Below are 27,255 nucleotides of genomic sequence, written 5' to 3'. Positions count from 1 at the left end.
ATAAAAGTTCTTTCAAATTATAATAAACATTCCCCATTAAAGCTGAAGTTTTTGTTTTTTTTTCTCTAAAAAGCGTTTGTATGGTATTTGGTTCACACTTAGGAAGTAATGTCATTACAGCCGTGAAATACTGTTATCAATGATGTTCGCAAAGTAGCGATATGGTGATAGATATATACATACATACAGTAGAAATATACACACAAACCTAATTGTAAAATTTATTAATGAATTGTTGTGATATCTTGAATATTAACAAAAATATATTATAAACCGAAATACATTAGAACGTTACCTCTGACGCAAATGTTGAGTTAAAAATATTTTTAATTTTATACTAATAATAGCAAGGATTTATGGTATATACATATGTATGTATATGTATGTTCATATCTTATAATCTATCCTACATATTTGAACGCCTTTACTCCAAAGTCCTAAGCGAAGGATTTAGCACAATTAGGCGCGACTTTGTTTCTAATCCAGAATTTTTTTTTGATTTCACACACCCTTACATATGTTATACGTATACATACATGTGTACAGTGATACTTAGCCAAGCGCACACTAAAATACACTTGTAAATATATATACATATGTACATACATACATATTTATAAATAAATCAAAAATTGGTGTCAAACGATAAAGTCGAGTCATTATGCTTGTATTTATTATTTGTTTGTCCAAAGAAAGCGGAAACATCTTTATTTATATGTATGTAAGTTTATCTAAATATGTTGTTGTTTTTATTATAAGATCTCGTTGTGTACCTTTTCAAGCTTATTGAAAGAGATACATACATACATACAAAATTTGCATGAATATCGGTGTTATTCGTGTTAGGTGCAGGCTGGTTTAAATAAAACACAACTTTTTAGTGATTCTTTTTTATTCAACTATTTTTTCCTTTGTATCAATGTGGGTAACTTAATCTATTCATCATAACAATCACAAAAAATTTTATTAAATGTTCGCTCCATTCCATTTTGCATTGTGCTCCTTTGTTTATCGCTAATTTTTTGGCAATTCAACTATCAATTATTAGTATAAATTCTGGAGTTTCTGGTCTAATTCCACTTTTTTCCATTCCACGTTATGTAAGTTATGTTGAAAAAGTACCATCATAAACGTGTTTAAAGTGTTTATAAGAATATGCATTTTTTCACTTGTGATTGATCGTATGACTATTGTTGTGAATTGAAAAATATACATAAATTATAAAAAATATCAGTAGAAAATAGATAGTGCTCATGTATGTATGTATATAATGGAATATTTTGGTATTTAAGAATATGCATACATTAATCTATAACAAAATAATTACATTCCTCCATTTCAAAGAGATTGTAATTTTCCTTATACAAATATTACTTAGCTATGTATATATGTATTTATTATATACTTGTATAGTTTGGTCCTTAAATATATATGTATATATAAATGTACATATACATATATATATGTACATATATTGAATTTACATCAATTATGGTTTCGAAGAAATTTCAACAGACAACACATCTTTGACATTAAAAGTTTTATAGGTACCATTTAAAATTTAGTTTAATTTCATAATTTATAAAATTTATTTATGTACAGAATTTTCCCATTTTTCTCCTGAAAATTTGTAATTCTTTTAAACTTGTTTTTTCTCTACATTTCACGGATGTTTAGATGTGCATATGTACTTAAGTTGAGCTTCAGGATTTCTCATTTTGTAGTTTCTGGTGTATGTACATATGTATACCGACCTTCACTCTCTCAATTTATGGGCGGCTTATTGAGTTTATTCATCAAGCAAGCAAGTTCTCACCAAAGCATTACAAACAGCATAGGGATCGCAGTTAGAGCTGGGACGACGATCTTCGAAGTAGCCTTTACCTGCACTTGCCACACCACGTGGAATACGAACACTGGTGCCACGGTTCGCAATGCCCCAAGAGAACTTATCGATACTTGAGGTTTCCAACCGGCCGACTAAACGTCGTTCATTATCCTTGCCTTCCTTTGGATCGTAGGCACGAATGTGGCGCTCTTGCTGCTTGCTGAGCTTTTTAATGGCTTCTTCTATGACTTTCATACCGCCATCAGCACGCATAGCTTTAGTAGAGAAATTGTGATGAGCACCAGCGCCGTTCCATGGCCCATCCATTGGCTTGGGATCGAATGTAACAACAATGCCATATTCTTCAGCAATGCGTTGTAGAATATACCGTGAAACCCACAGGTCATCACCAGCTTTGAGGCCAATGCTAGGACCCACTTGATATTCCCATTGAGCGGGCATAACTTCTGCATTGGTGCCAGCGAAGTCGATACCAGCATACAAGCATGCAGTGGCATGAGCTTCTACTAAATCTCGGGCGTAAACACGATCGGCTCCCACTGCGCAGTAGTAAGGTCCTTGTGGTGCAGGAAAGCCACCTTCTGGCCAGCCGAAGGGGCGACCCTCAATATCAAGTAACGTATATTCCTGTTCAATGCCGAACCAGGGTTCTTGATCAATAACTTTTTCTATAGCTGCTTGACAGGCAGCGCGTTTGTTCGATGGCGTTGGCTTACCTTCAGATGTGTAAGTATCACACATAACAATAATATCGTTTTGACCTGGCTTGAAGGGATCCCGATAAATGGCCCGTGGTATTAAGGTGGTGTCTGAGTTTTCACCAGAGGCTTGGTATGTCGAGCTTCCATCATACTGCCAGTTAGGTAGATCTTCCACACTTTTTGGTACCTTATTCAAAACCCGATCCTTCAAACGGATATTTTCACCAGTGCCATCAATCCAAAGGTAAGTTGCCTGAACAAGATTTTTTGGAGTTTCAAGTGTGCGATAGCGATCTAACAATGTTTTGCTCAGCGCTGCATTAGGTGAATTCCTCAGGAAATGTGCTTTGCGCACAGAGGTCATATTAAGGTTGCGGAATTGAGATAAAAACGAGGAGGATGCCGCAAACTCCTTGTTAATAAACAGACCAGCACAACGAAGAGCCATCTTTTTTTACAAAATTCTTCCTGATTTTGTATTGAAGTTATTATTATTTCTTATTTCTCTTCCCACTATATTCTCTTCAATGAAGGACGTTGAAGGACGCTAAATGTTATAGCTATATCTGCGGCGTAAGGTTGGAGAGTAGCACGAGTTAGTGGAAATATTTCATGTGTGATTTGGAAAATGTCCGAAAAAGGTAGGTTTGTGCGTAACACTTCAAACAATTTGTATTCATTTATTTGCTGGAACTTTGCCTTTCTTTTGTTTTGTACTTTCGATTTTGATATAACACTCGAAATTTCAACTTAATTTCATTGCAGCACTTTTCTTTTGTACTAATTTTTTCTCACTACACTTAGTGGTTTCTGTCCATATACAAAAATCTTGTATGAACAGCAATGCGTTTAAGTCCGAACACCCGTTTTCTTTGAGGTTTGAACAATGTCTGACTGCGAACATAGCGAAGCACTCACTTTTCAGGCCTCATTCGTTGCGATTTTCTTTATCACATTTTTAAAATTCAACCTCCCCACATTTGGCGTCTGTCCTTCTTCATTTGTGTTAGTGAGATATGCTTGTTACAGAGAGTCGTTACCCTAAATGCATGCGTAGGCGAGCTTCTAAGACTGTGTTTACACACGAAGACTTTTGTTGCCTGAATTTGATGGCGAGGAGCGACGAGGAAAGATGAAGGACACCGAGGGTTAACGGTTTTCTGTTCTTTTTCGTAACAGTTCACTGCTATGCAATTCGGCATTACTTTTCATTGAGAATTGGTATCGTGGTTGTTAATCACGCTCGGTTTCAAATGAATATTCAGAATATGTTCGAAAAAAAGAAAAGTAAATTTGAGAATGTGATCTGAAAAGGGATTCGGAAAATGGCCCAACGAGTATTGCCCGTGTGAATGCGATGGACGTTATCGTAAGAAGATTTCCCGATAATGGGCAACAAAAGTTTCCGTTTATAACCCCACACTAAAACATAGTAAGCAGTCAGTAAACAGATATATATATGTACATACATATGTATGTATATACAAGTATCTGAGCAAAAGAAGCAGCCACTCTCGGCAATACATATGTATATAAACATATTTACAAATGTTTACTCATGCACGCATGTATGCATATACATACATATATATATTATATATGTATGTAATTAAATGTATACGCCCGTAAAATATTTGTTGGTGCACGTTGTGGTTGGATGATACGATGGAATGTTTGGTAAGAGAAGATCGACTTTATGGATAAAAGGTCAATTGTTGAACATACTTATGTACTCGTATGTATGTACGGACATGCATATATAATATGTGCGCCTGTATCTGTAACCTGTAAACAATTAACCGAAAAACCAAGGAGTGTATATGTAAATAAAATTTGCGAACATACACACACATATCCACTTATATGCGGATGATATTGTGTCCAGTAACAGCTGAGAGCCTCCTTTGTAAACCCAGCTGATAAAGTGTATATGTAAGTACACCGTCCAATAGATAATCGATGTTATGCACATGAACATGTATGTATGTACGTATGTTTGTACATACATGATATGATAATTGTACATCACTTATATATGTATGTATGTACATATGTATGTATATGTTATGTGTATCCATATGTACGTATATATGTACATATGTATATATACAGAAAGATGCCTAAGGCTCACATACGCATACCATATATTAGTTCGCACAAATGCATTCATATGTATATCCCTGTATGTACAATTGTACATATGCATGTACGGGTACCACTATTGCTTTTTAACATCAAATGCATCGCTCTGTTGTTTTGGTTACTCCAAGTGCTTTGTTTTGTATACCATCGCACATCTGTTTTTGTTTTGGTTGCAAAGTCCGAGATTTTTTTAGCGGCACTGGCGACATCACAAATATCGGATTCACCTTTCATGCCCAGACGGTATTCCACCGGTGATGAATGTTGTTGCCTTCTTTCTGTGTTCTCCTAAAAAATAGAGAATATCTCTCAATGAGTATACCTATCTATATGTTACTGTCATTTACGAATACAGATGTATTTATTTCACAATAAACATACTGATAGCATACATACATACATACATAAACATGTTTGTGTGTAGATAAATGCAAGGTAAACAAATTTTAAAATGGGTGCAGTGCACTCACAGCTGTTTCTGTTGAGCTTTTTTTGAGCAAAAGCTGTATTCGTATTTTATTCATACCACATACTGTTTGGGGAAGTGAACTTGTCGGAGTTGTATTCATGTCACCCTGTTGGAAAAAGTAATGCGAGCAAATAGTGGTTCCGTTGTATCAGCAGCCACTATCAACTGGTGTGTTGTAGTACCAAATATTGCAGATGTCTACTCGGATGTCTGAGATTATTTTCTAAATGTGCGTCATATATTTACATAATTTTTTTTTAAATTAAATTTAAGAAATTATTAAATTTTTGACTTTGGCTAAGGATAAGTTTTCGATAAGCATAATGAAAATAACAATGTATAAAAACTAAGTTACTCTCAAAGCAAAGTAACAAAGTTTCTGACGATTAATTTTCGCGTGTTGACATGTTGTGATTATTAAAAAATATTTTGATACATTCTAGTTAATTTCCGCTAGTTTATACCAGTTTTCCATTTCTTTACATTTTCATTATTTCGCTCTTCGTGAGAGTAACTTCTCCATCCGCTCAGTGCTGTTCTTCCTGATAACTAGCGGCTACTATCAGTTAAGAAACAAACTAATAGTATGCTTAAAGTGCGTTATTGTCTATAGTGTTGAAAACAAGTTTTTGTCGTGATTCACCAGTGTTTTTTAAACCGTGATTATTGACTTGTTTATTTAATCTCTGCAAAAGGTGATACCCAAAAGAAATCAACCATGTTAAGAACTCACAAGCCATTTGTATTAATTTATATACATACATACATACATACATATGTGAACCAATTATCAAATGTCTGCACATCTGAAAATAATACAATTTTCATTTTCGCTAACTGCCGTTCGTAAATAAAAGCGACAGCGCCAAATTACTGTCAAAAATTCCTCTGCTCTAAATTTTGTTGAGAAATTGAAAACTTTTCACGTACATAGAAATGCGCATGCGCATGGAGAGCTTAGAATGAAACATTAATACATCGACCAATCACAGATGTAAACAAGAGCAATGCCAAACACAATAAATGAAGGAAAGTCCCTTCTTTTGAGAAAACAGGCTTTTCATAATGTTATTCTCCAAGCTTAGGTACTTTGAGTTTTATAAATGAAATTTTCATAACCCTTGTATCTGTCTACCTTTCGGAACATTAATTATAAGTATCGACAGTTGCGTTTCCCCTTTATTTATAAAACTACTAGTTTTATTGAAGAATTGAAGAAAAAATCAATCAAAGGCCTCCTTCCAAAGTATGTAAAGCGCAACGTTTGGACGCCGTTGGTTGCCTGGGTTCACATACTAATTTCACATTCAAACAAAGATGCTCAGAAACAGCATTGCTAAGAGTGTGGTCTCCAGAGAAAATATCTTTGCGAATTTCCACCAAAATGATTTGTATATTTAGCGCGGCATACGCCGGTAGCTCATCAGTTTTATATGAGATATCATCGAAATAAGTTCATTCTGAAGTAAAGAAAAGGAAGATAAAATAAATATATGAGCATTATCGTAAAATAAATAAATAATAAAAAATAAAATCAACAAGATAACTGAATGCTTGCTTGCTGTTTCTTTTGTGAGATCAACCACGTAAATCTTCGTATGAAAACACTTTCAGACTACCTTTGTCGTAGCCGTTCGATTGATACTTTACATAAAATATTTTATTATAACGTACATATATGTATGTACTCGTGTTATTTTCGGAACTTTCAAGTGTAAAGTGAAAGTATTTGCCAGAAAAACATATAACACAAAAAGTCGAGCAAAATATTTTGAACAAATCATGCCTTTGAATGCCTGAGGACTACTGAAAAACTAAAAAAAAGTTAGAAAATAGTTATTATTTGAAAATAATGAATTAGAGCGACAATTGCCTGTTATTAGAACTCAAGATAAACCGTTGGAAAGCACAGAAAATTCAAAAACATTACAGACTCTTCTAACCCCAGTGATAAAAAGTGAATAAAAGTAAGCACAGACTTAGTTAAAGCACTTCAATTCTGTCTCTAAACTAGTTACAAAGGTAAGAAATTGACAATAAGAAATTTTCAATTTCCAATTTTAAAATCATGACTGTAGGAGGGAGAACGAAGATTTTTATAAGCCGCGCATTGTTTCCATAAAACTGTGATCTGCTTAGTTTAGTTTGCCAATATTATCGTTTATAATTTGAAATATACATACACATATTCTCATGCGTATGTATATAGTCTTACCTCTTATCTATTTTATTAATCACGTATTTAATTCATGATTTGTGGATGTTAGATACGGAGTTGGTCTTAATTTAGAAGAGTCGAGGTATTCTGGTATATCACATGTATGTGTGTACATCGTTGAAATAAATGAGGTAAATTACATGCGGACCACAAACATAGTTTTCATTGCGCGTGCTGTTGTTGAACAGGATCGCCACACGCTTCCTGCCACATGCCATTTGTGACATGCCGCACGCTGAGAAGCTAACATGGCAGCCCAGTCTTCTTTGTGAGCGTAGTCAGGCTGTAAGAGCACACGTGCGCGCAGCAGACAAATAACTTGATTACCATTGTAAATGCATTAACAGTGATTGCTTTTTTCGCACAAGTCTGTCCACTGGAATTTCTTAATCACACGTATGCCACGATTAATGTAGACTCAAAAATGAATATAGAAATATGTAGTTGGAGTAAGAAACGACTGGGGCACTGGCGCGCTGTTGTTAACTCGACTATAATCGCGTAAGCGGTGTCTACGCCAATTAAGAAGAAGTTGGAATGAGATGTATGTACCTACCAACCTCTGTAAATTGCACGGGTATTCATATGTAAATACATGTGTATGTGTATATACAAATGATAAATGAATGAGATAGAATATGATTCTTTGATAATTTGTTAAAGTAATTGACCTATTTGCATTTATCAAATTTTTAAAGTTAATAAAAAGTATGCGCGAATTTCCAACTAAGAGCGTTGAGTTCTCACAACACAAATTCATATGGATATATGTATGTATGTAGGTTCTTTTATTTGTACATACTTTTTATTGTTAAACTGAATTCGATCAAATCTTAATGCTTAACACATACATACATACATACACACATACATATGTATGTATGTATATACTTTTGCATTGATATTGGTGTGTATCCATTGCTGTTATTGTAACGACAAAGCGTATTCCGAAATGCCAACATTCCTTTGCTATTTTTAAAAATATCAGCGGCCAGTACGGCGCCGATGTTTCGTAGCAACCGCGTCAGCTGGAGGAAGCGGCAGCCAAAAGATCTAAAAACTGTCGACACGCCGATCACAACCATCCATTAATATTTCGTTTTTACTGAACTTAGAGGAAGATGTGCGTTTGTCGCCTTACATTTTTCAAAAGCTTAAATAAGTCATAGAATAGATTTGGTTTTCCACATGAAATTTATTAGGGTGATACATAATATTATATGTTAATTATGTTTCAATATGCTTCTTTACATAATTAATATATCATTAATTATTGATATTATATGTGTATATATATGCATGTATATATACTTATATAAGTATGTATGTACTATAATTGGAACAAAGAATTCTATTAGATGCCTCTACGGGCATGCATTTTCTACTTATAATGTGATCGTTTTGATGATATCACAATTAAAAAAATTTATTCCACTTTAGGTTATGTGATGCGAATCCAAAATATTGGCAACTTCCTCAATTTTTTAAGAAATTACACTTTGATTTTCCTACAGATATGTATGTATATATCTTTCTTATACACATACAGTTATGTTTACACACTCATTAAATAAACAACAACAGAGTTATAAAAATTCCTAACGAATTCCTTCCCGTTGTCATAAGCAACAGATTTGAAGTAGCTACTATCTTATCTTCAGGAGTCCTATCTACTGTATTATGGTTCCACACATCATTTAAGAAAGCGCTGAAATGAAATTAATTTGCCATATTATATTTGCCATATGCTCATACAAACAATTCTTTAAAAGATTTTATACGGATAACTGTATGTGATCACAATATACATACATGCACATGCATATACATATGTACATATGTATGCTGAAATGAGAATTTCTCATGGAAATTAAATTAACAACAAAATAAAATAATAATAAATTATAGTATTCACAGGATGACAGAAGGTATTCATAACACATTCACTGAACACACTAATTGGTATATAAATCGAAATACAGTTGAACTTCTATAACTCGAAGTTTTCCATAACTCGAACTCATGAATTGGCACTGGACTCTCACACTCGTTTTTTTGTGGATTATGGTGATTCGAGTTAGGGATGTTGAACTGTCTGTTATTTATTTACTAAACATTGGAAAATAGGCATTTGTATTTTCTTTGACGATAACAGTACGTTTTTCGTGTGTAAATTTTATCGGAAATGTACTGTATATGTTCATAGATGGAAGATAGGTTTTTAATTTTTATTTTCATAAACAAAAGAGAACATTGGAACCGGGAAAATCAGTATATACATACTAATCTCATATCTGACCCTCGTACAAGTTAGACGATAATACATGGCTATTTGATTATTCATACAAAAATGTTTTACTTAAACATGCATATGTATTTTCAAAATTAAATTATATGTATATGTTTGTGTATTAATTTTTCCATTGTCTTTGCAGTTAAACAGTCACAATGAGAACGGAGGATGTCCCCCGGGTGCGCCTCGCTGTTATTGGAAATGCCGATGTGGGGAAATCAGGTCGGTTACTTAAATGATCACACATCAACTAACAATATTTATACACATTATCAATAAAATGCAAATAAATGGGCAAATGTTCTAAGCAGTCATTTAAACAGACTTGAACTTGCCAGTCAATGTCAAGAAACCGCCTCTGCTATCGGCGACATGTGGAGTAAATCCTGAATTAATAACTCATAAATAATTAAGAGTGAACACAAGAAATACGTAAACTTTTAACGTCATACGTCAGCGAATTGAATATTTTTTTGCTTATTTACTTTCGTTTACTAAAAAGTCAAGTGTTTAAGCCCAAAACTGATAATTAAACCGTTACTTTTATTCCATAATGATGAGTAATCTTTCGTATATACATGCACCTACGAAACATGATGTCCTCATATGTAAATCAGAAAGTGCTCTAAAAAATTAGGTCCTATTGAAATTACATAAGATGTCTTAGGGAAGTACCATGTATTCTCATTTTGTATGATATCAGAGTTCTCCATTCAGAAGCTAACGACAAATACAACAAATTTTAAATGGTTGAACAAGCACATGCATATTTAAGCACCAAGAGAGGTGCTAATCTAATCTCATATGAGCTTTTTTGGAAAATCGGCAATTGGAAGTAATTACAAAATGATTCAGTTGAATTCAATGCCAGATGATGCATTATTGTCTTGTCAATAGCCGTGTTTTCAATTTCTGAGATGAATGTCACCACAGTTGTGTAAGCATTTCATATGCATATACATACACACCAACAAGTTTCTTTCATTGTATGTTTCACTGAAGCTGTAAATGGATGTAATGTACCCATTACAGATTAAAATTGTGACACCAGTGTTGCAGACATATTATTATTTGCAGGTATTGTATTCCCAAGATATTCTCGTAAAATCGCATTTCCTCTTTTATCAGAATATAAATCTTTTAAATTTCAATTCATTTGCGAGCAACATGGCGTATGAGTAACAATTGTACTAAGTGTGACCAGTTCGTTATCGTTAAGATATTGCTGGCTCGAAACCGGTTTTAGACCCATACTGATCGAGAGTCAATCCCGATTTGTATTGACATATTGCAGGACTGTTAAAACAGATGATTTAGTTTATATGTTAAGTTAGTCTAGCATATCCATATGTATGTGCCTTGTGTACATAATTAGAAGGCATTTGTATACCATATTTGGCTGTGACATTTGATTTGACTGTGCATATTCATTTAATATTCGGCATATTAATGCGAATATGTATGTGTATGTCTCTCAGTAGAATTTTCAATTACTGTATAAACATAAGCAATGCATCTCGTCAATGCAATGTAAATTATTATATTTTGATTTTCTGAATTGAAACAAAAACACAAACATAAGCGTAGTGAGTGATAAATGGGTAAACAAAAATGAAAATCAATATATTTCAAATAACGGGAGCGTATCAATTCTGATGGATCTGTTGATTTATTTTTTTAGCGTTGACAGTGCGTTATCTGACAGGCCGATTCATTGGCGAATATCGCTCCAACACAGATCTGTTATATAATAAAACAATCACTTTAAATGGCGGTCTGACGGAAGTAGAAATCGTTGATGTGTATGCCGGAAGCACGGAAGATTTTCCAATTGAACAAGTAAATAAATCATTTCTCTTAACACAAACATGAAATTTTTAAATTATACCTAAGTACATAAATATATTTATATGGTTATGTTTATATTAGTAATATGTACATACATATATTTTTTAGTATAACCTTAATGTGTAAGTAAAAACTTATAATGGGACCAAATTTTCTTGGTGATGTTTGCAGGTTCTTTGGGCCGATGCTTGCATGGTCGTTTACAATATAACGGAACGCAGAAGCCTAAACTATGCGACCAAATGTTTGGGCGAAATCAAGGCGTTACAAAATGGACCATCGGCGTACTTAATAGGCAATAAAGCCGATTTGGATCATTTGCGCGAGGTAGGTTTGCGTACCCCAACGTATTCTTCTTCCTTCTCTTTATTGGTGTAGACACCGCTTACGGGGTTAAAGCCGAGTTTACAACAGTTGTCTCTTATTTAGGTAGCATTCATGTATGCATATTTAATTTCAGATACCTGAAAAAGAGGGTGCTGCTTTGGCTGCTGCACATTCCATAGGCTTTTGTGAAGTTTCCGTCGCTGAGTACACTCCCATATTGTCAAAGGCCTTCGAAAAATTGATTATTAACTCTCGTGCGCAACCACAAAAGCAAATTCGTAAATTTTCCGTAAGTAAAATGCTTGGAACCCTTATGGGAAGCAGTGGTTATGGTAGCAGTCGTAACTTGGCTATAAATCAAGGAACTGTGATACCCTGCCATAAGGGAGAGTTACACAAGACACGCGCTCTGAGGCGTCGACAAGGATTCATGGCAACGTCTAGTTTGTGACCGTTTGCTGAAACAGATTGGTAAAGAGGTCACTATCAAGGGACGGGTAAGGGAGATTTATTTCTATAGTAGATAAATGTAAAAAGTGATTTAATTATTAAGTGTATCCACTACATGTGTATACACATGTACTCGTTTTGTACTAGCGAAAGGACAATGATTTCAAATTTTTTTGTTTTGAAATGGAATTTGATACACTATCTTAAGTTATTCTTATTATAAAAATTACGCCAAAAAATAAAACCATCTAAGAAAAAAAAAACCAGAGTAAGTTATAAGTTTTTTTATATGGTATACATACACATATGTATGTATGTATACATATTTGCTAATTATTCTCTTTTAAAAATCAAAATATATATAGATTAAATATTTAATAACTAAAATGATTTTTTATAAATTTACTGATTAATATGCTTATAACAAATTTGTAGAAGAAAAGACCTATACATACATATTTATACAAATCTTTTGAATAATACTAAGGCAGTTCGAAATTTCATTTGAAAACAGAAAAATTTTGAATTTCAAAAATTGAAATTATATATTTTTTGTTTTCGAAAAATGCGCCTGAAAAGAACTGTGATATGTAGAAATTATATTTTTATTTAAATAATATTTGTTAATTTTTTTTTAATATTCCGCCTAATGATAAATACAAAATATTTAGGATTAAGTTTTTAATAAATCGTAATATCGACAGGCAAACCGATGTAACTGAAATTGTAACATTTTGTTAACGCAAATTGCTATAAATTTTCATTAATTTAGATTCGATGGATTAAATTTTTAATCACTATTGTTCATAAATTTTCTTTTATAAATTTCATTCTATTTATAGAAGTTTAAGTTCAGCTTTTTCTGCTTAAAAAGTAAAATTGTTCGAAACATTTTGAGACCGACTGTGACTTTGATTGCTAATTGCGTTGAGTTCGATTAGAATTAGAAAGTCATATTTTAATAAAGTTTTCTATCAACTATATTAATTAAGAAACATTGATAGGTCACCATTTTTCAATCGAAATACAGTAGGAAATTACGATACAGTGCATTGCAGTAGCTTGGCTTTGAAGTGTTTCAAGCCCATTTAAAAGTTTTACTGGCTTTCACTTATAACGGCTGCTTTAAGAAAATGTACAATAAATAAATATTAGAGCTTCAGTAAGAACGCATTATATACCTTATATATACATATGTACATACATTTAAGAACAAAACAAAATTTATGTATAAAAGCAGAAATTATGTAATTTTTTATTTAGACTAAGCCAAAGAAAATAGTTATTTCCACTGTATTAAAAAAGAAAGAAATGTTTAATAAATTTCGTGAGAAATTTTATGTAACAAAAAATAAAAAAAGTATTTTCTTCAAATCGTATTCGCTCCATAAGAATGAAGAAAACTTGTACGATCTGTTCAATCTTCGACCACGACTGAAGGTAGCTGTGATAGTTTCGATCCAAAGCCATGCCTTGGTGCAGGCAGTTTTTATGGTGCTGAGTTTTCGCGATGGGTTTAGATAGCAGCTCAATCGCAAAATACCATAATAAAATGTATGTTTGATACGATTTCAACGGTATCCCTATTAACCGAGCTTCAAGGCTCTCGTTGGACGAAAAACTCATGAACAGTATAATAATCAAAAAAAAATTATTTTATTTGGCTACCTTCTTTCAATTCTTGTGTTTTTAATCGTTGGTGTAAATCGCTGTTGGTTAAATTACGGTAAAGTCAATATAAAAACAATTATACATATGTACACACATATAGTTATCAGTCAGTCGTCATATTTATTTCATTGCACTAGATTACACCAAAAGTGTATTTAGGTTGTACATTATACTATTTTCTTAAGACAAAACCACGTACAATCATCCGAAATTAAATTTAGAAAAAACGTGTTTAACAATTCACATGTCCAGATATGTAAAAAGTAAGTAAAAAATATTGAGTAAAATTTGTATACATTTGTTTTGAAGAAGCTAGGTCTGCATAACATTTTTAATATAATTCAATACATCTTTGTGTGCAAGTACACCCATATGGTCCACCCCATTTAAAGCAACGTTCGTGATATTGGCACTTTGTCGATCGATCCATGCATGACAAGCACGTAAGGACCGCTGATTTACTGTTCCATCACCTTTTCCCATTATCAATTTAGGTGTTTCATCAATGATAGTATCCTTTTTGTATTGTAAACTAAGGCGGAAGTAAAATAATGCTTCATATGGTATATGTATGTATATATGTATTAAATGTGGCATCCAGAAATCTTTCAACTTACCGTTCAACCGTGTCCAAACCGTCCCCGTACAGACAATGTAGTTCTATTTCTGGCGGACTGAAATTTAATGTGAATTGCATATTGTCTGCTCGCATATGCCAACCAACGGAATAATCAATATCGTCGAAATATTGCTTCATTTGTGACATTGTATAAACACGTGAAGGGGTTTCTACCAAGACCTCCGAAGGTCGCCAAAAGAGCGGCGAGGGAAGTAACCACGCGGTAGAGGGATTCGTAATTTGTTCTTCCTTTAAAATTTTTCCACTGAGAAGAAACGAGTCCAAATCATCACCTTGAAAAATAATATTTGAAATTATTACCTATTTTTGGATATATAGCGTTATAGATTTTGAAGCAAATAATATAATACAATTTTCTTTAGGACCCTTCAGCAACTATATATTTATTTATTTTAATGACTTACCCATTGCAAACACTTTAAGGGCTTTCATACTACCAGCCCATGCTCCGGCTAAACTTATTTGCCGCTTTACGTATTTTTTCCGCCATTCCGTAGTCTGTTGGTGAAGAAACACTAATGTCATTGGACTGCCCATACTGTGGGATATGAACGTAACAGGCGACTTTGAGTTTCGTTCATACGAATCCTCAACAAGTTTTTTTAAATCAATGAAAAATTGACGATGTTCACCTAGAGCAAAATAAATAAAAACGTAGAATACACTTATAATTATATCAAAGGCATACTTGGTCCTTTTCGAAAGTCATATGGTGCTCCATGTATATTCTTTTTTCGTTCATAACCCAAATCAACTAACACATTTGCTATATCTTTAAAGTAGGCCCCAGCTTTATTATGTGTAGGATCTATCCATTCAACCACCTCAGGATCACCCCATCCAGGAACACGTATCTCAACTCCTGGTGTATTGCGAGTTGTTCGAGTAATTTCATCGTAACATAGTTTAACATTTTCAACCCAACAGTAAACTGGCGGTATCACCAATAATTCTAAATTTAACCACAGACTGTACCAATCAGATTTCTTTGCACAATACAGAAGGGAGCTCGATTTATTGAGTTTCGCCTCGAGTTGACTTCCACCGTCGCCTGGAACTGTAACAATGCGTATAGGTTTTTATACAATGGTCGTCCATAAAGACAAGTACTACATTTTGTGGTAAACAAATCAATATATTGATGAAACTTACCAAATATTACAGGAGATAATAATTTTGCTCGTTTGAAAAATGACGCCGCGTTGACCACTTCCTTTATAGAAAATAGAACTACATAGATCCAGAAAAAAGCCAACTTCATCGTTTTGTAAATTTTAACTTTCCCCAAGATAATCGAATCTATACACTCAACAATTTTTTTACTATATGACCTTACTTTATTTAATTATTTATATTTATATTTATTTATTTGTTTTTTTTTTTCCACTCAGCTCAGAAGAAATGAACCCGAACAAAGGTGAAATGATTCAGGCGACATTAGAAATATGACGTCTTATTACTATCACAATTTTATGAAATTTTGTTGCTTCTTTTGAGAACGAATTTATAACAATTTTAGCTTTTATTGCAAAAACTAATAATTAAATAATAATAGTGTGCGAAAACAAATCACTTATCTCTATAAATAATCTGTAAATTACTTTGATAATGACATTTGTTGAAAGCTGTTTACAAAAGCTAAGAACGTAAATTATTATGATATACGTTTTCTGCAAAAGTCTAATGGATAATTCATATAGAACTTCCGCTCCGCTTTGAGTCAGACATTTGTTTTGACAGCAAAGTTCCTTTTGGAATGAATACTTTCTCACAAAAAGTTTTCAACGCAAAGCCAAACGAAATGTTGACCAACTCGCATCTATTTACGATTTGCAAAGAAACAGTCACTACTTACTAGAGAGAATTTTTGTGCGCTTCGTTGTTTCAGGGTGAACTCTCACGCAAAGCAAGAAAAGTTGCGTATATATGAGCCTTTAAGCAGAGAATATTGAAAACTTGGCTTCACTATTCGGGATTAGCTGCGGAGAACGTAAATTATAGAGAAGGTCCAGGGAACGAAAATTGAAGTTCCACTATAAAGCGTTGCCGAAGCTTTATTCCCTAAATGCTACATTGAATATAATTACTATAAATTACTTATGCAATTTTTTTTAATTTCTGTTAATTATAAAAATTTTTTCAATTAATTAACCGTGCGATTCTGTAACTTGAGACAGTCTCAAGTCTCTAAATTTGAGATTTTAAGTTAGAGACAATTTTTGAGACTTGAGATGATATTGCTATTCTGTAAGTGACAGTCACAAAATCTATTACATTTCATTATTCAGAGATGTTTTTACACTTGAATGAAAATAAATATGTCGATAACAAATATTAAATTTTCTATAACATAGTCAAAAAAACATAATTATCAATGAAAATAAAAATATATGTTGACTTTGTTTCATAATATTTACGAAATTTATGTAAAATTGATTTATTTTTAACCTTTTCGTGTTTGAGTTGCTTACAAAATATAAAGAAACGACAATCGATTAATATCTATGATGATCTCTATTCAGTATATTCAAAATGGCAGACAAGAGTTCTTTTTAGTTTTGTGACCTGCTAACTACCAGGTCTCAATATTTTGAGACTAACGCTAGAGACTGTTTAGTGAATAGTAACTAGTCTCAAATTGAGACTTTGCCTCAAAATGTCTCAAATAGAGACTAGAGACTGGTTACAGAATCCCGCTATAAAAGTATTATTTGTGAAAATGGAGTTGTCAGAGTTTGTACTTTCATCGTATAGAAAACTGGCAACTCTGTTGACTGTCAAATAGGCAAATTCTCTTTTAAAGAGCATACACCTATAAACTCGGCATTATAACATTTGTTTAAAGAGTGGAATTTCTGAAAGCAGCCTAGAATTCGCGGACATTTAACTTTGCTGTAAGCTGTTATTAATATGGAGGAGGATTTGTTTAATATTCCATTACCGGACGTAAAACGAGAACTGCGTCGAGGCATTATCGAATGCCAAAAGAGAGGGCTAACTCAAAGTGCTAAGTGGCTCGCTGAAATGAGCCATGGCCTCAGTGATGTCGACTGTGATGTAGGTGGCCCAAATCGTTGCAAACAACAGTTTAGCTCGGCGAATGAGGAATCTTGTCAGTTCCTGGAGGGAATATCACAAGTAGAATATGATAATTATTTTCTAGCAAAAAGTTACTTCGATGTGCGTGAGTATGATCGCGCTGCGTACTTTGTGCGAAATTGTGAATCGTCTGTTCCACGTTTCCTCCATCTTTATGCGACCTTCTTGGCAAAAGAAAAAAAACGTTTGGACTCCACAACAGATCGTTCGAATTTGAATGATATAGGACACGTGCGAGATATGACAGAATTGTTGACAATTCTTCGTTCGGAATATTCGCACGGTCGTCTTGATGGTTATGGTATATATCTTTATGGGGTGGTATTAAAATCATTGAATCTCAACAAAGTCGCAATACAAATGTTGGTACATGCAATTCGACTAGCACCAATGTTATGGGCAGCTTATGTTGAACTAGCACCGCTCATACTGGAAAAAGAAAAAATGTTGTCTCTAAATTTTGGGGGACATTGGATGCGCCACTTTTTTGTTGCACACAGTTACATTGAAATGTATTTGAATGATGAAGGCTTAAAAGCGTATGAAGACCTCCAACATGCAGGATTTCGTAAAAGTGTATATGTAACTTCACAAATGGCCCAGGCATATCACAACAAAAGAGGTTGGTACTTATTATGTACTTATATTAATAATAAATAGAATGCGAAACAATGATATTACAGTAGAAGAATCGAATTATGGTACATTATGCAACTTATTATAAAAAATTAATAGAAGTATTTTTATTTCTTTCATTATTTGTTTCCAAAGATGTCGACAGAGCAATAGAAATTTTTCAAACACTACAAGAGGTTGATCCCTATCGATTGGAAAATATGGACACTTACTCTAATTTGCTTTTTGTAAAAGAATTGAAGACAGAAATGGCTCAACTAGCGCATAAGGCAGTCAGTATTAATAAGTATTGTCCAGAAACATGCTGCGTTGTTGGTAAATTAGTGATATTGGTTGTCTTAAAAACAGTTAATTTTTATGTTTTTTAGGCAACTATTACAGCATACGGTCAGACCATCAAATGGCTATCGTCTACTTTCAGCGTGCTCTTAAATTAAATCCAAAGTACTTGTCAGCATGGACATTAATGGGTCACGAATTTATGGAACTGAAAAATACAAATGCCGCTATACAAAGCTATCGCAAGGCGGTGGGTAAGTTACCAATGTTTTTTCCAGAAACCTTTGAATAACAAATATTCCGATATTTAGAAGTTAATAAGCGAGATTATCGCGCCTGGTACGGCTTGGGTCAATCATATGAAATCCTCAAAATGCACTATTATAGTTTGTACTATTTCAAAATAGCCCACCAATTACGACCATATGATAGCCGAATGCTTGTGGCTTTAGGAGAAACATACGAAAAACTAGAAAAGTTCGAAAACGCCATCAAGTGTTATTGGAAAGCTTGTGATGTAGGTGACATAGAAGGAGTTGCTATGTGTAAATTAGCCGGTCTGCATGAAAAAAGGGGAGAGATTGAAGATGCTGTTCAGTGTTATATAATGTATTGCGATGACGAAAGAGCAGCAACAGACAAACAGAGTTTATACCATGGTTTCATGACTTTGGCAAACTATTACGAAGCAAAAGGACAATTTGACAAAGCTTCGCATTATGCTTATAAATGTCTCGAATCCGATGAGGTAGTTATGTACATGCATTGTGAATATTATAATTTTAGACTTTTTATATTTTTTTTATATATCGGTAATCGTCTATAGCGGAAATCTGAAGCAAAGGCATTACTTAAAACGATTGAAAATAAACGTAGTGGGAAAACCGGAAACAGTGATAGTGAAGCGAACAATTCTGCGAATGCAAACGTCATAGCAGGGGATACCTCATCAGATGATGACATAGAGATGGAATTAAGTGAATATCTGTGTAGCGACTACGCATTGTCCTGCCAATCAGATATAAAAGTGCCTACAAAATCGGCAGCAACCGATGCTGAAAGCATTACAAATATGCATATGGCATCAACCACAGGCGATATGAGTTTGAATGAAAGCGAGTTGGCTGTTTCAAGCAATGCAAATGATATTGGCCCGAGTACTAGCGCGGCGGCAGCGAGTGGAGTTGGGCAGTCAAATGAAAAAGCAGCACAAATCAGAGATCAAGAGAGCAATGACGACGAGCCACATTCCATGGAAATTTCTTCAATTTCTATAGATTAAAATAGGTTATTCAATTGGCGAATCAACAATTTGGCATTTGGAACACATATTTTCAATTATTTTCTTGTAAAACATGTTATTTATAAACTTTGCTAGACAAAGTATGTTTTAATATAATCGCATTAGTATAAAGAATTATTGTAAGTATACACTACAAAGTTAAATATGAACTTTCTTTTTGTAAAAGTATGCCAGTGACTGAAAACGATTAAATTACTGCGGTATTTTAAGTATTATTCATGAGTTCTTATGTTAAATATAATTGGTGTGATGTACTTACGTATGTCTTATATAAATTGCTACTAAATAATATTAATTTATTCCATATTACAAAATTTCTGAATGCACTACATAAATATTGATATTCAAATTTAATTAACACAATTTATTTTATCATTAACACCTTTCTCTTAAACATATTTGATAATAACCAATCAGTATTAGAAATATATATTTGTACAAATGGGGATTTTAAAAGTTTTAGTTTAACGTAATAATTCCAATGAATAACGGAAATACGGTGTTCTGGAGTGCTCTGAATTTTCATATTTACTAAATTTTTGAATAGAAAAGTTAAATAATTTGCATTTTTGATATGAAAATGCGTTTGTATTTGTTCAATAATTATATAGAACTTTCTCCATAATTATATTTTTGCGTTAGTTAATGTTAAAAAATCTGATAAAACGAAAATTCTGTATATTTATTGCTCACGTTTAATACGTAAAACCAAGCTAATGAAAAATAACACCATAAAGAATATTATCCAAATGGAAAGCACGGAAATGTCGTGGCCATACAAGTCGGCTTCCATATCCAACTCCTTTAGCAATTTACTTGGTGATTTGAAGTAACAAAATTCTTTATGACATTGTAAATCGGGACGACCATACCCATATATAGCTTGAATAAATGCTTCCATGGTATAACGGTAGAAGGAGATATCACACAATGGCCGAAAAATATCTGACAATTCATGAATACGTATAAAAAACCCTGAAAAAATCATAAACGGAATCGATATTCCAGGTACTAATAGGATTGCCATCTACAAAACAAACAAAAACACGTACATATGTTATTTAACAATTCTTATATTTTCAGCTTTTCAAATATAGCTCACCTGCAACTCGAATATCGACCCGAACGCTAATCCCATAAAGTGACCTACAATGGCCAAAATTATACTAACCACCCAGCACATAGCAAATCGTACAATATCATCCGGTTGACTTGTCATAAAGTAAATTATCGCCGTAAATAATGTCGGACAAATTAAGAGCATCGGAAGATCTGAGGTAAGTTTTGACGCATAATACGCTCTAAGGGAATACCAACCGTTTAAGTACTCACGTATAAAAACCGGCGTGTCCTGTGGACCTAAAATATGCTTCATTTCAGATATGTATTAACTTCGAACGAATATTTATACAGCGGCTACAGTTCACTTTGTAGGGTGAATTCCCAAGTACATATGTACCTATCTTTCATATAAAACCACAGTAATAATATAAATTTTACTCACATAGCAAAATTGAAGGCATAGCGTTGCCAAAGAATATAAACATTATAATGAAAAAAATACAAGAAATATTTGTTAAAGTCCTGGCACCGTCATTGCCGATATCCCAAAATACTGCCCCAACAAGAACTGCAACAATAACATGCACTATAACACGTAACTGTACTGCTATCTATTTCAAAGAAGAAGAAAAAAATAATTCCATTCTAAGTTTTGAAGTGCAATAAGCTACCAAGTTCCTTGACATTGTACGTAGAGATCTCCGTGTGAGTATGACCATTTGCCTGTAGACCCCTACCTTGACTTCGGGACGTATGGTTGTGAATCTGCATCGTTCATTTGCTGATCGCCTGCTTTCAGTGCCACTTTGCGATGACACATCAATTGTGATGTGATTATTTGAGTTATTTAATATTTTGGCTATGATAACAGAAATATACTAGTCAAAATGGGAAGAATAATCGATCAAATAGCTTTAGAAGTATATTACAATGATATAAAATGAAGGTCCACATAGAATCTTGTAGGCTATTAAATACATTAAAATTATTGTCCAACCCATTCAGATGGCATACATGTATTTACATATGTATGTATATAATCGAGTACCGATATATACTAAATTCGTCTAAGAATTACTTGTTTTTAATGTATTACTTACTATTTTCGTTTATTGCATTCGTTTCGTCTTCAGTAGGATGCTGGGATGTTCCGCAATAACGTATCTTGTTTCTTTCAATTAAACTCAAGATTTGTTCATTGTGCTCTTCACTGCTCACCTCTAAAGCTGGGGATAAAATAAACAGATATCTAAGTACATGCACCCGTTATCTTGTATAAACTTAAGGGATAGGCTCTCAAACTCACCGAAATCGGCTGGGTTGTAATATTCGGGAAATGCAAAGCCCGCTTCCTCAAAAGTGGGAATCATATCCGCTTTTGGTCCTGAATACACCAAATTTCCTCGCGACATAACTATAACATCATCAAATAGTTTCATAAGTTTCGAACTTGGCTGATGAATTACACACACAATTATCCGGCCATCAAGCGCTAATTGTTTCAAATAGTTGATTATCTGCAAACTGGAGACACTATCCAATCCACTAGTTGGCTCATCAAAAAACATAATTGGAGGATTGGTGACCAATTCTATAGCAATAGATAGCCGTTTCCTCTCACCACCGGAAAGATTACGCACTAATCTGTGTCGGCACTTCTCCATATTTAGGATCCGAATAATGTCGTTGACCTATTTGAAACACGTAAGGCACACTATTAGTGAGACACTGTTGTGTGGTATTTGAAAATCGTGAACCCTCACAATTTTTTCTTTTTCTTCGGACTTTGTTTCTGAAGGCAATTTAAGATCCATCGAATCGCTCATGGTCTCCTGCACCGTTAATAAATCGAGCAAGGCAAAATCTTGTGGAATGTAGCATGATACCTTGCGATATGCCAAGTTATTTCGTTCTTCTCCATTGAAGGTGATTTTGCCAGACACACCACTTGCTCTGCAAATATTTTATCACTTTACGTATATATTAAGTATAATATATATTATAAAATTATTGTTATACTTGAAGCCAGATAGCACATTGAGAATGGAAGTTTTCCCCGCACCAGATGGCCCCAGCACAGCGGTTAGGTGACCAGATTTGAACTCTCCACATATGTCATTAAGTATCGTAACCAGTTTATTGTCTGATATCGAAAAAGAAGTTGGAAAAATAGAATATTTACATAGCACACACATATCAATATATACATATGTGTGGGTACATTTGTTTGAGCATGATGTAAAATGCAGGAAAAGCAATATTGAGTCCCAAAATTCGAATGCTAGCTTTACTTATACTAATAAAAATTTTTAATCACATAGAGGATATGCTTACATATGTATGTAGATAGGTCGATTGATGCTACTTTTATTATGAAAAATACGTTTGCCTAACCGAAAACCGCCAAAAGGAGTAGTAATCTATTTTTATACTCTTACAACCTGTTGCTGCAGAGTATTATAGTTTTGTTCACCTAATGGTTGTAAGTATTACCTAAAACTTTTCAAGAGCGATATAGGGATATATGTATATATATATATACATAAATGATTAGGATGATAAGAAAAAGTTGAAATCCGGGTGACTGTCTGTCTGTCCGTCCGTCCGTGCAAGCTGTAACTTGTGTAAAAGTTGAGATATCTTAATGAAATTTGGTACGCAAGTTCCTTGGTACAAAAAAATTACGAGATGGGTGCAATCGGACTACTCCCATGCCCACAAAACACCATTAACCGAAAACTTATAAAGAGCCATAACTAAGCACTAATTTAAGATATAAAACTGTAATTTGGCACAGGGTATTGCAATAACAAGGGGCACTTGCGAGTAAAAAACTTTGAAAAAGTGGCCGTGGCCCCGCCCTCTAATAAGTTTAATGTGCATATCTATTAAACCACTAAAGTTACAACAACAATTTGTTTAGCTCGAATATTGTGGAAACACCTATGGACAGTGTGAAAACTGGTAGAATCGGAAGATAACCCCGCACACACCCCATATAACGGTACTGTTCAAAATTACTAAAAGCACAATAAATCAATAACTAGCCCCTGATAGTTGGGTGATAGTAATAGTGGGCTATACATAATATAAAAATTTTTGAATTTTCTAGTGACTTTATACCGGATATATCGGCCAATATGTGAGTTATCTGAATTAAAATGATAAGCGTGTTTTACTCATAGCAGTGTTTCTTTGTGACTAAAATGAATAAAATTAGGCGAAAACTTGACCTAGCCCCCAACATGATTTCATTCCTAACTTTCAACACGTTTTTGTACTATGTTCCCGGAGTATTTGACGAACTCATGACTTACTCTGTTTAGCAGTATAGAAAACATTGCTGAAGTGTAATTTGAATTTCTCTTGGCTCAAGAGGTTGCCATTTGCTGAACTGCCGCTACCAATAGTCTCGATCTCCATTGCGTCATCCTTATCTGGCATTTTTAAATATCACTATCCGCTCACGGTGATTAAAATAACGCAGTTAATCTATATTGATATAATGTCACTAACACCAAGTCAATTCACAGTTAAGCTTGAGATTAAAACAGCGACTGTATGTTTTAAATACATAAATTTCGCTAACCTGCTAGATAAGCAATTAGCCTTGCTATTATAATATTAAGTGAATATATAAAATATGCTTTTAAACTTACACACAACGTACGACCTACTATATTATAGCCAGTGATTCCCAACTCATGCACAACACTCATAGAGGAAATCATTCTTGGGCGTCCTTTGAATCTATGGATATGTATATATGTGTGAATGCATGTTGGTATGAATATAATTAATTTAGTTTCATGAATTTAATCCAAAAAGTGTTTTTTGTCACAATTCAGGTCTTATTTAATCTTTAGTACATCCATTGAAATGAATAAAGAGATAATTATAAAGCATTGCTTTCACTTCATACAAATTGTGGCTAACACATGAAAAGCTCTAACTAGACTAACGCACAATGCAAGCATGTGGATGAAGCACTATTTGGTCAACATAACCATATTCATGCATATACTCGTACACAGCTAAGTTTGAAAGCGCTTGAGAAAGGTACTCAGCTTGCCAGAAACAATTCAAACTAGAAACTGGTCTTTCATGGATCAGTGCACTGAGGTAACAAGGAGAGAAAGAACTCTATTTCGGAAATGAAAACTGATCAAAAACGAAGTACGAGTACATAGCAAAAAAATAAAGAAAGTAACGTACAAGCGGCTTATATCTTGTTCAGCTACTTTTAGATTGTTTTAGACTGTGTTGCATCTGGGCAGATAACTGTGGTGAAAATGACAAAATGCTTCGCGCTTAATGTATAACAGTTCCAAAATATAGCACTTACATATGTACACACAACAATGAATTACAGCAATGAACCGTAGCATCGGCAGAGTCCTTTAAACTGAGATTACATTACTACTGCATTGATAAGAAAGCTCTCAATATGCATTTATTTAATTGTATGCACATGTATGTATATATGTATCTTTGGCTTTGGCAATAGCAGACGCTGTATGTACGTGGCTTATCAATGTAATAAACTGAACAATATAAGTACATATGTAAGTAGCTTAAATGTATGATGAATGTTCAGTAGTTAGTCAGCGCATTAAGTGATTAAATTATTGCGCTTGACCCATTACTTTATTACTGCAAAAAGTTAAAACTGAAATCCATAACGTTGCACACATAAACATTCATACATACATACATACATACGCATATTGGATACGTTTAGGCTAATTGTGTAGCACTAGAGGAAATGACCTTAAATCGAACCTGGTCGGATGCGTTATCACAAAATCTTTATTTGGGGTATTACTTGAATAAATGCAACTGAGTTGTTTTCTAAGTAATTTCAAATGTACATATTTCTAACTAAATATTTCTCATGAACAACAAAAAAATTTCGAAACACAAAATGTCCTCGATTATTTTAAATTGTTCCCTTAAATTGACGCACTGATTCGTATGCATTCGTATATTATTTTATTCTCCCCGAAAATTCAAAAATCGGTTATGATAAATTTCGTATACAACCCAAACATATCAATCAGCATCATTCACCTCATACTTAAGTGCATTCTGTACATTTGTATGTAATTGTCTACACATGACATCCGCGCATTAGCATTTTGTGATAAATATTTATTTATACGCTCTGCAATCAAATTGAATTGAATAATAACTTCTAAAATTAATAGATGAATAAACTGCACTATTATTATTAAAATCCAAATGCGCTTATCCCGTTTTGTGCGGTTCATTTCTGTGATTTGCATATACACAAATACATGTGCATATAGTTATTTGTATACTGCACATAGAATATCGTTGAAGCACTTAATCAATTAATATTCACTCCACGCTGCAAATTATGAACTTGACCACTTTATTATACAAGTATTTTCTTGCTTTTTATAAGTATAGTATAAATATTTTTCTTTATCATTATTCAACCAATGTGAACTCATATTGACCTAGCGTATCCGCATATACTCATGAACATTTGTCTTGTGAGTTTACCGACTTCGACTGATTGGCTTCTAATCGCATTGTTAGCTTGGAGCTCCATGGCCGCTTGGGAATGTTCAGCCGCTCACACATTCTACTCGCCAATTTAGTGATAACATGAAAGTTTGAAAGAGTGAAAACCGTGAGTACAAAGGCGATCGTTTGCAAATTGATCGCTCTTTCTCTGACTTGTAGTTTACATCAATTAAGACGATTCTCATAAACAATAAGAATATAAGTATATATCAATATTTGCAACATATAAGTGCTATAAATCAATATCGTTATGGCTGGACACATGAATTTCAAATTGAAACTCCTTCCGCATAAGCCAAATTTAGTATGAAAGAGATGCGAAATTCAATTTCGACTGCCTTTAAGAAGTCTGGATGAACAATTCGAGGTTTGACGTTACTAACCAAGGGCAAATGGTTTTCTCCTCCTGCAGTAGGATAGGATTCGTTCGCTTATCTAGTTTATTTTAGGTTCCAGAAAAATTAGATATAAAGCACCACAATCCCTCATGGAGACAAAGGGCATCGTTTGTTATCTTTCAGGAATTATTAATCACATTTATAAAATTTGGTTGCAATTAGTTAATTCAACCCTGGTGTTTTATATTATGCGCATACATATGTATGTATTACTTCTATAGCTACCTCGAATAAATTATGAATTTCTATATTTAACAAGTACACACAGAATTTCTAGCAAAATTATATTTTTAATCAGTGGAATGGAAAATACACCT

General features: G+C 33.6%; 5 protein-coding genes across 9 annotated transcripts; 2 read left to right on the top strand and 3 right to left on the bottom strand.

Moving 5' to 3' along the window:
- Positions 1–874: 874 nt before the first annotated feature.
- Positions 875–3,460, bottom strand: LOC126752451 (glutamine synthetase 1, mitochondrial). The gene has a single exon (XM_050463253.1). It carries the CDS (start codon positions 2,996–2,998, stop codon positions 1,790–1,792), a length of 1,209 nt encoding a protein of 402 aa, XP_050319210.1. The 5' UTR covers positions 2,999–3,460; the 3' UTR covers positions 875–1,789.
- A 2,286-nt stretch (positions 3,461–5,746) lies between these two features.
- Positions 5,747–12,578, top strand: LOC126753146 (ras-related and estrogen-regulated growth inhibitor-like protein). 2 transcript variants are annotated; one of them, XM_050464350.1, is made up of 5 exons: positions 5,747–5,856; positions 9,815–9,894; positions 11,354–11,511; positions 11,692–11,847; positions 11,981–12,578. In XM_050464350.1, exons 2-5 carry the CDS (start codon positions 9,828–9,830, stop codon positions 12,296–12,298), a joined length of 699 nt encoding a protein of 232 aa, XP_050320307.1. In that variant the 5' UTR covers positions 5,747–5,856; positions 9,815–9,827; the 3' UTR covers positions 12,299–12,578. The 2 variants fall into 2 exon arrangements, with proteins under 2 accessions (XP_050320307.1, XP_050320306.1); XM_050464349.1 differs by lacking the exon at positions 5,747–5,856 and adding an exon at positions 6,380–7,183.
- Positions 12,579–14,063: 1,485 nt separating this feature from the next.
- On the bottom strand, positions 14,064–16,211 carry LOC126752778 (phospholipase A2 group XV-like). Its single transcript, XM_050463756.1, has 5 exons — positions 15,761–16,211; positions 15,297–15,665; positions 15,013–15,240; positions 14,586–14,880; positions 14,064–14,500 (listed from the first exon to the last, which is right to left on the bottom strand). Exons 1-5 carry the CDS (start codon positions 15,867–15,869, stop codon positions 14,281–14,283), a joined length of 1,221 nt encoding a protein of 406 aa, XP_050319713.1. The 5' UTR covers positions 15,870–16,211; the 3' UTR covers positions 14,064–14,280.
- A 1,216-nt stretch (positions 16,212–17,427) lies between these two features.
- On the top strand, positions 17,428–20,140 carry LOC126753635 (cell division cycle protein 23 homolog). The gene is made up of 5 exons (XM_050465282.1): positions 17,428–18,329; positions 18,479–18,658; positions 18,712–18,876; positions 18,934–19,370; positions 19,449–20,140. The coding sequence occupies exons 1-5, from the start codon at positions 17,519–17,521 to the stop codon at positions 19,902–19,904; spliced, it is 2,049 nt and encodes a 682-aa protein (XP_050321239.1). The 5' UTR covers positions 17,428–17,518; the 3' UTR covers positions 19,905–20,140.
- A 116-nt stretch (positions 20,141–20,256) lies between these two features.
- Positions 20,257–26,547, bottom strand: LOC126753636 (ATP-binding cassette sub-family G member 1). 4 transcript variants are annotated; one of them, XM_050465285.1, is made up of 10 exons: positions 26,471–26,547; positions 24,305–24,479; positions 23,007–23,130; positions 22,751–22,940; positions 22,294–22,678; positions 22,088–22,213; positions 21,659–21,846; positions 21,430–21,598; positions 21,028–21,284; positions 20,257–20,952 (listed from the first exon to the last, which is right to left on the bottom strand). In XM_050465285.1, exons 2-10 carry the CDS (start codon positions 24,429–24,431, stop codon positions 20,608–20,610), a joined length of 1,911 nt encoding a protein of 636 aa, XP_050321242.1. In that variant the 5' UTR covers positions 24,432–24,479; positions 26,471–26,547; the 3' UTR covers positions 20,257–20,607. The 4 variants fall into 4 exon arrangements, with proteins under 4 accessions (XP_050321242.1, XP_050321240.1, XP_050321243.1 ...); XM_050465283.1 differs by having other exon boundaries at positions 24,305–24,576; positions 26,471–26,541; XM_050465286.1 differs by having other exon boundaries at positions 26,058–26,536.
- Positions 26,548–27,255: the final 708 nt, after the last annotated feature.

Source organism: Bactrocera neohumeralis, chromosome 3 (genome assembly GCF_024586455.1).
Source record: "Bactrocera neohumeralis isolate Rockhampton chromosome 3, APGP_CSIRO_Bneo_wtdbg2-racon-allhic-juicebox.fasta_v2, whole genome shotgun sequence".
NCBI lineage: Eukaryota > Metazoa > Arthropoda > Insecta > Diptera > Tephritidae > Bactrocera > Bactrocera neohumeralis.
The sequence above is the reverse complement of the archived record's forward strand: the minus strand, read 5'-3'. Positions and strand labels throughout refer to the sequence as shown.